General features: G+C 38.2%; 1 protein-coding gene across 2 annotated transcripts; it reads left to right on the top strand.

Annotated features, from left to right (window-relative positions):
• Positions 1-24: 24 nt before the first annotated feature.
• Positions 25-5,133, top strand: LOC117299316. Of its 2 annotated transcripts, XM_033782831.1 has the most exons (4): positions 25-94; positions 2,446-2,542; positions 4,259-4,432; positions 4,980-5,133. In XM_033782831.1, exons 1-3 carry the CDS (start codon positions 44-46, stop codon positions 4,399-4,401), a joined length of 291 nt encoding a protein of 96 aa, XP_033638722.1. In that variant the 5' UTR covers positions 25-43; the 3' UTR covers positions 4,402-4,432; positions 4,980-5,133. The 2 variants fall into 2 exon arrangements, with proteins under 2 accessions (XP_033638722.1, XP_033638721.1); XM_033782830.1 differs by having other exon boundaries at positions 4,259-5,133.
• Positions 5,134-9,312: the final 4,179 nt, after the last annotated feature.

The raw sequence follows: 9,312 nt of genomic DNA, 5'->3' as shown, positions 1-9,312 counted from the left end.
TCTGATTAGAAGGGCGCCCTCAGCAGTTGACCATTCCATCAAAATGGCAGGCTCCATAAAGAATGTCGTCTGGCAGTTGTCAAGATTTCACCAGGTAATTTGGGCGTTTATTTCCTGTAAATGAGTTTGCTGCATGTAGGTCCGGAACTACTAATAGTCCACGGAAGCCGTGGCCTTGGCCTTGGTAAAACCCCTCGGCCTTGGTTAGTGTGTGGCCAAGAACTGCCTTTTTTTGTATCAATATATTTAGTATTTCTACTTCAATTCAAGTTCTTTCTAGGTCTACTACTTTACTACTCGTCGGCAAAGTCCCATGATGGGATATCACGCCAATGATTCACCACCAATACCGATGTACTTTTAAAATAGTATGATGCAGTAAGGGGGGTTGCGGTTGGGGGGGGGGGCGGCAAGCACTTTTAATTTTAAAAACTAAAAAGTTTACTTTTCTTATAAATTAAAGACAGTGGACACTATTGGTAATTGTCAAAGACCAGTCTTCTCACTTGGTGTATCTCAACATATCCATGAAATAACAAACCTGTGAAAATTTGAGCTCAATCGGTTGTAGAAGTTGCGGGATACTAATGCAAGAAAAAAAACACCCTTGTCACACGAAGTTGTGTGCTTTCTGATGCTTGATTTCGAGACTTGAGTTTGAGGTCTCGAAATCAAATTCGTGGAAAATTACTTCTTTCCCGAAAACTACTTCACTTCAGAGGGAGCTGTTTCTCACAATGTTTTATACTATCAACCTCTCCCCATTACGAAAGGTTTTGTGACGATTATTATTTTGAGTAATTACCAATAGTGTCCACTGCCTTTAATACTTATTAATGCCAGGGAATACTTAGTGTGACGTGACGACCCTGTCTTCACTACATGTTACAGTGGTTTAGCCACTACAGTGGGTTAGCCACTGGGGGGGGGGGGAGACAAAGTACTGACCGGGTTGGTGGTTGGCCCCTTTTCTATTGTAGTCTACTTTTTAAAAACTAACGTACACAGATTCACACTAAACTTGCATAGTTTGAAGTTAACTTAATGATAGTACTATTTAATAATAATAATAATAATGAACCATTTTTGTAGAGCGCATATCACAATCACAGAGAAGTCCCTATGCGCTTTGAGATGAAAACAAAAGAGAAGTAAAAGTTAATAGAGATGTGAAGTAAATACAAAAGCAAAATTTAGTTGATACAGAAAGAAGCACTGAAGGCTATTGCAAAAATAAATGTGTTTTTAACATGTCTTAAATAAATTCACTGTTTGAGCTTGTTTTATGTTGTCCGGAAGACTATTCCATAATTCTGCTGCTGCTGCTGCAAAAGCTCTGGCCCCATAAAATTTAGTAAAAGTCGAGGGACAAACTACGAGAGACTTGGATTTAGAGCGGAGATTACGAACTGGATGATAATTTTTGATGAGTTCCTGGAGATAAGTTGGGCCTAAACCTTGCAAACATAAGAAAGTTAATGAAAGTATCTTATACTGAATACGGTGTTTTACCGGAAGCCAATGTAAATCATGCAAAATAGGAGAAATGTGTTCACTCTTTTGAGTACGTGTCACCAATCTAGCAGCGGAGTTTTGGATTCTCTGAAGCTTGTTAATATGTACATCAGGAAGACCATACAAAATGCTGTTACAAAAATCAATGCGAGACATTACATGTGCATGGACGAGTAGAAAGTAGAGAGTAGAAAGCTTCCCTGAAAATACTACTTGCTGAGCTGAGGTGCTGTAGTTTTTGAGAAATGAGTAAAACAACGTCATGAAAATAATTCAGTGATCATAAGACGAAAACTATTTTAGCGTGTAAAAACGTATTTTCATGACATTGTTTTACTCATTTCTCAAAAAATACAGCACCTCAGCAACTAATATTTGAGGGTACGTTTACGCACCAAGTCGGAAGCGCGGTCCACTAAAAACAAGTAGCCAGCCATTAACCTACTGACTACTACTCTTATGAAGTCCTAGCCTAGAACTACAAAGTTTGTTCCTTCGTAAGCTCGTGGGGACGATAGCGGAACGAACCTCATACGTGTAGTACTAGTCAGGAGTACCAACCAAGCATGCCAAGGTGTAGATCAAAATGTAGACCTCCATTTGTTTTCTGCCTCTGTCTGTGCAACACGTCATTTCTTTTTGTGTTGTAAAGTGTATGTCGTTTGAGACCATAAAATAAGAAATTTGCTGTTCCTTTCTCGTTTAAAATGCTCCATTTTGGCTCCTTCGGCGAACTGTTGTTCGCAGGGGATTCTGTGTGAGTCCACGACATGAACTAATTTGTATCTCTATACATTTTCAATTTGGCTGAACTTCTAGATTTTTACTGTGTGAGTATGCTAACATAATATATGCACAATGAAAATTAAAAGACAATGTTTTGAAGTTCAATGTTTTAATACAGGTCACCTTAAACTTCTTGGTTTTCAGGCCCAGCTGTGTTTGAGGCAGTTGCCACGGTTTACCAGCTCTTCAAAAGCCTCGGGGACGGTTGAATCAAAAACAGAGACAAAGACGAAAAAGGAAGGTGAGAGGTGATTTCAAATTTGACTTTCTAGTCTCAATTAAAAGTTGGTTCAATTTTCATGTACATAAATAAGGTAATCAATATGTGGTGAAGAGGTTTTCAACTAGTGGTTTAATCCCAACGAGGCCTGGTTCTTGATATTTTTAACGAGAAAAAGTCGAGGTAAATTGTCAAGAACCAGGCCTCGGCGGGTTCAAACCACTAGTTGAAAACCGATTCAACACACTTAGATTCCCATTCATAATTACCTTTTCCGTCAAAAAACATCAACACTTTTGTATGATGTTAATACTTGGGCATCGGATAGATAAAGACCTGGACAACATTTGAAAAGTTAACGCCAAAATCGTATGACCTTAACTTCCGGTCGTTACCCTGGGTCAAAGTTCGCCTTCGTGTATTTTACATCAAAAAAACTACTTTTGAGCTTTTAAACAAAAGTAAAGCTTGTACAAACTTAAAACTTACTATGTTCATAGGCAATAGTGAGTGGAATAAACCGCCACTTTTTGGGAATGATGACGTCATTGATGACGTCATGACAGGGTTTTTAATTTTGAAAAATGACCATTTGCTTGTTGCTGTATCTCAACGAATAGAAAAGCTATGATGTTCATATTTCAGCATCGGATAGATAAAGACTTGACAAATATTTTAAAAGTTAACGCCAAAATTGTACGACCTTAACTTCCGGGTCGTTACCCTGGGTCATACATGTAGTTCGCCTTTGCGTATGTTACATCAACAAAACAACTTTTGAGCTTTTAAACAAAAGTAAAGCTTGTACAAACTTAAAACTTACTATGTACATAGGCAATAGTGAGTAGATGAAACCGCCACTTTTTGGGAATGATGACGTCATTGATGAGGTCATGACAAGGTTTTTAATGTTTAAAAATGACCATTTGCTTGTTGCTGTATATCAACGAGTAAAAAAGCTATGATGTTCATACTTGGGCATCGGATAGATAAAGACTTGGGAAACATTTGAAAAGTTAACACTAAAATCGTACGACCTTAACTTCCGGGTCGTTACCCTGGGTCAAAGTTCGCCTTCGTGTTTTTTCCATCAAAAAAACAACTTTTGAGCTTATCTACGGCATAACTCAAGATTGAGATCGATTTGAACCTTGAAACCCAACAGATAGTTAAACCTTCAAAATGACGTTATCGGGTATTAAATAACAATAAAACAACGTTTAAAATTTGTAAAAATCATATGGCGCGAAAGTTTTTTTCGGAATTCCCAACAGCGCTCTCTTTTTACCCACCAAAGAGGGCGCTGTTGATTATCAAATCTGTGTACAGCATTAAGTGCAGGGGTGAGCTAGATTTTTAAAGGGCTTTCATAAGCTGCAAACAAAAAACTTATGCCAATCACACACAAACATATTGCTTTTGTGAAGAAACAAGGCGTTCAAAAGTGTGATACAAGTTTAAATATAAAATAACGAGACATTGTATAAAAAACATCTTTATGGTTCAATGTTTTTGAATTACGTCATCACATAACGTCCAACCGAACACCGTGTTTTTGTAATTAACAAAAACACTATGTCTAGTTTTTATTTGGCCTTAGTTCGCAACGTACACAGTTTGTAAGGAAACCGTACAATTTCGGGCATACACGTATCAACTTGACTGTAGAAGTTTTGATTTTACACTGGACAACACAGATGTAATCAACATTCCTTTATGTCATTGCTTTCTTTGCAGCGGCTGCCGAAGCTCCTAAGCCAACGAGTCCCATTGAACCTTATACCTATGAGGTGCCAGAGTACGATGACCTGCTGTTCTACAATGTAGAATCTGACATGGCAAAATACCGCATAGCTCAGCCAATACCTGGAAAACCCTAAGACACTCAAACGACAACCACTCACTAGCCAGGTTTATGGAGCCATTCAAAAGTCAGGCACTCGTGGGTGCCAAGAACATCCCTGCAGGCATTCAACCACAATCCAGTAGACCAGCCGAGCCCAACCAATACCTGGAAAACCATAAGACACTCCAACCAACTACAACCACTCACTGGCCAGGTTTATGGAAAACCATAAGACACTCCAACCACCTACAACCACTCACTGGTCAGGTTTATGGAAAACCATAAGACACTCCAACCAACTACAACCACTCACTGGTTTATGGAAAACCATAAGACACTCCAACCAACTACAACCACTCACTGGCCAGGTTATGGAAAATCATAAGACACTCCAACCAACTACAACCACTCACTGGCCAGGTTTATGGAAAATCATAAGACACTCCAACCAACTACAACCACTCACTGGTGTATGGAAAACCATAAGACACTCCAACCAACTACAACCACTCACTGGTGTATGGAAAACCATAAGACACTCCAACCAACTACAACCAATCACTGGTGTATGGAAAACCATAACAGACTCCAACCTAACCAGTCACTGACCAGGTTTATGGAGCCATTCAAAAGTCAGGCACTCGTAGGTGCCAAGAACATCCCTGCAAGCATCCAACCACAATTCACTCGTCCAACCCATACCTGGAAAACTGGCCAGGGTTATGGAGCATCTCAAAAGTCAGGCACTTGAAGGCGCAAAAAAAAAAGAAAAAAAAACATTTTTCGTAGGCTTCTTCCAACAATCCAGCATACCAGAGCCCAACCCATACCTGCAAAACCATAGACACAAGTTCAACTGCAACCACTGGATAAAGTTATGCATTATCTCAAAAGTCAAGCACTCAAGGCGCGGAAGAGAACATTCCTAGGCTTCCAACCACAATCCAGTAGTAGACCAGCTGAGCCCATCCCATACCTGAACAGTTAACAAACCATAGACACTTGCGATAAGAATGGTAGTGTTTTGAAAAGTGCAACCACTGGCCAGGGTTATGGAGCATCTGAAAAGTTGTGCACTCTATTAGCGGCGCAGGAGAAAATTTCTGTAGACTAACAACCACAATCCAGGGCTCAATTTCACAAAGCAATACAATTCATCGTAAGGCAAATTGTCAGTATTACCGTATTGATTTGTACTGTGACATCACACTTAACTTAACCTCAGCAACTAACTATTGATTTGCATTTAATCTTGGCTCTTTGTGAAATCGGTCCCAAGGCCTTAATCAGAAAATATTGCTTAAAGGAACACGTTGCCTTGGATCGGATGAGTTGGTCTATCAAAAGCGTTTGAAACTGTTTGTTATGAAATGCATATGGTTAAAAAGATGTTTTAAAAGTAGAATATAATGATCCACACAAGTATCACGCAAAATTTCACAGTTTTCATTTTACGTCGGTAACTAACACGGTCGGCCATTTATGGGAGTCACTAAATGGCCGACCGTGTTTGTCTACGAAGTAACATGAAAACCACTTAATTTCGGGGCATATTTGTGTTGATCATTGTATTCTACTTCTACAACATCTTTCTAACCGTATCGATTTTATAACAAACGAATACAGGACGCTTTTCAAAGACCAACTCGACCGATCCAATGCAACGTGTTCCTTTAACAATGCTTCTAAGCAGAAATGAGCAGGATAACAGTCACACTGAGGTACATGTAGTTTGGCTGGTAACATTAGTCTGGTAATATAATTTTGTTGTGAGATGAGCGCCTTTTTGTGATAGGCAGCTCCATGAAATTTGGCCTGGTAAACGGAGAGACAGTTTTGATGTATCGCAAACTTGTGCCGACTACTGGAACTTCACACAAGAGAGAAATCATGCTTGTTTTGAGCATTCAGCAGACAGAACGCTTCAGTGCCAATGAACCAGGGGCCGATTTCATGAAGCAATTTGCCTCTCTTAATATTTATGCATTATGAGGTACGTCACAATTCTAACCCAAAACGAGGCGATGAGCGCAGCCACTGCAAGGGGTGGCGGATTTGTAGTGTTACTTTTTTTTTATTGAAAATTTATTGAGGAAGGCTTGTGAAAAAGTATTAAAAAGTTTATTTGAAAAAAAGTTAAAATGACAGAAACTTTAGAATGTGTTTGTGTGTACTTTAGTTTCTGAAAATGTTGTTGTGTTTATTATATAACTGTTTTGTATTATGTTTTGTCCAATCAGATAGGAAATGGAATTATCAACCTTATTGGCAAATGCAATCCTTAAAGGCAGTGGACACTATTGACCTTGAGCATCTCATCCATCGTTTATCTTTACGCTATGGAATTACTGGAACTGCCCTTAACTGGTTCTCTTCTTATCTGAACAACAGAACCCAGCATGTTCTCATCAACAATGTTAAATCAGATCGCCATCATCTCTGGTGTGGTGTTCCACAAGGTTCTGTAGCTGGGCCACTTGAATTTATATTGTTCAGTGCACCCTTGCAAGACCTCATTGCTGCCCATGGTATTTCTAGTGTTGCTTACGCTGACGACACCCAGCTTTACATTACATTTGATCCAGCTGATCGCGCTTCTGCCATTGCAAAAGTTGAAGTGTGCATTCAAGATGTCAAATCTTGGGCGTTGTCAAATAAACTAGCTTTGAATGACTCAAAAACTGAGATTTTACTTTTGAGATCTCGTTTCGCAGAAAAGATTTCTCCGCCAACAGTACAAATTGCCCGGTCTGTCATTGAACCATCTGAATTTGCCCGTAACTTCGGTGTTATTATGGATTCATCATTGTGCATGAGTAGACATGTTGATAATGTTTGCAAAGGAGCTCTCGTGGCTATTAGGAAAATATCACAAATTCGCCGCTACCTGGATGAAGCAACTACTCTTCGTCTTGTTCATGCCTTCGTCACTACTAGACTTGATTCCTGCAATTCACTTCTGTATGGACTCCCCGATAAAGATCTTGCTAAAATTCAATGTGTACAGAACACTGCTGCTCGCCTCGTTTCTTGTCTGCCCCGATCTCACCATATTACATATGTACTAATGCAATTGCATTGGCTCCCAGTTAAGTTTTGAACAGTTTACAAAATTCTTCTGTTAACTTTCAAGGCTCAAACATGTCAATCTCCTGCTTATTTATCTGAACTTGTTCATCATTATTCCCCTACTCGGACTTTACGATCATCTCAACAGTCATTGCTTTCTGCTACTAGAGCTTCTTCCATTGTTTATGGCCACAGATCTTTTTCTTACGCCGCACCGTTTCTTTGGAATAGTCTTCCTGTGCATATTCGCATATATTTGTTTAAAGCTTTTCTTTTTGTAATTTGCCTATTTGTATCTTGTATCTTTCTCTAATTGTTTATTTTATTGTTTCTTAAGGCGCTTAGAGGCTTTTGCAGTGGGCGCTTTACAAATGTCTTGTTATTATTATTATTATTATTATTAATATTGTTATTATTATTTCATTTTATCACAGCATGCAAAAGAAAGATCTCATTTTCCTTTGTGCCGGTAACTCCTCGAGTCGGGCTACGTCCCGTAGCCTTAGATCTCAAGGGTCTTTCTCAGGATCCTCGCTGTTCCCAAAAGCGCTGCCTTCTGTAACAGATCTACCCTCACATTTGTCCCTATTTCATCTAGATGTTTCCCCAGTGCTTTGGGAATGGTGCCAAGTGCTCCAACCACCACGGGGACTACTTTTACCTTTACCTGCCAAATCTTACGAAGTTCCCTGGCCAGGTCCTGGTACTTCTCGATCTTTTCCATCTCCTTCGAAGCTACCCTTATATCACCTGGCACCGCTATGTCAATGAGATGACACATCTTCTTCGTCTTATCTAATAGCACAACATCCGGACGCCTATGTTGTATAACATGATCGGTCTGAACGTTAAAGTCCCATAGGATCTTGACCTGGTTTATTATTATTATTATTATTATTATTATTATTATTATTATTATTATTATTATTATTATTATTATTATTATTATTATTATTATTATTATTATTATTATTATTATTATTATTATTATTATTATTATTATTATTATTATTATTATTATTATTATTATTATTATTATTATTATTATTATTATTATTATTATTATTATTATTATTATTATTATTATTATTATTATTATTATTATTATTATTATTATTATTATTATTATTATTATTATTATTATTATTATTATTATTATTATTATTATTATTATTATTATTATTATTATTATTATTGGTAATTACTCAAAATAATTATTAGCATAAAACCTTTCTTGGTGACGAGTAATGGGGAGATGTTGATTGTATAAAACATTGTGAGAAACGGCTCCCTCTGAAGTGCCATAGTTTTCGAGAAAAGTAATTTTTCACGAGTTTGATTTCGAGACCTCAAGTTGAGAACTTGAGGTCGATCGAAATCAACCATCTAAGTTCAATGACCGATTGAGCTCAAATTTTCACAGGTTTGTAATTTTATGCATATGTTGAGATACACCAACTGTGAAGGCTAGTCTTTGACAATTACCAATAGTGTCCACTGCCTTTAAGTTTCCCAATTAAACAACATAATCATGTCATACTTCAATCTGATGAAAGTTAACTTGCGTGACACATGCATCGCTTGGACACAACTAATCAACAGAGGGAGCTGTAATAATTTATCGCACCAGAGAGACGTCGTACGAGGCAATGTAAGAACGCTGTGGGGCAATGAAATAATTGGTTGGGACATGCAATGAATGGGGTGGGGCAATATAACAATGGGGATGAGCAATGATTAATGGGGTGTGGGAAATGTAGAATGGGATAATTATTTGGGCAATTTGAGGACGGGTCGGGCAATGTAAGAACAGGGTGGGGCAAATGTAAGGTGTGACAGGTGAGAGTTTTCCCCACCCCTTCCCGATATGGTGAAC

This window comes from Asterias rubens, chromosome 14 (assembly GCF_902459465.1).
Source record: "Asterias rubens chromosome 14, eAstRub1.3, whole genome shotgun sequence".
In the NCBI taxonomy this organism is placed as follows: domain Eukaryota; kingdom Metazoa; phylum Echinodermata; class Asteroidea; order Forcipulatida; family Asteriidae; genus Asterias; species Asterias rubens.
This window is presented reverse-complemented; position numbering and strand designations above follow the sequence as displayed.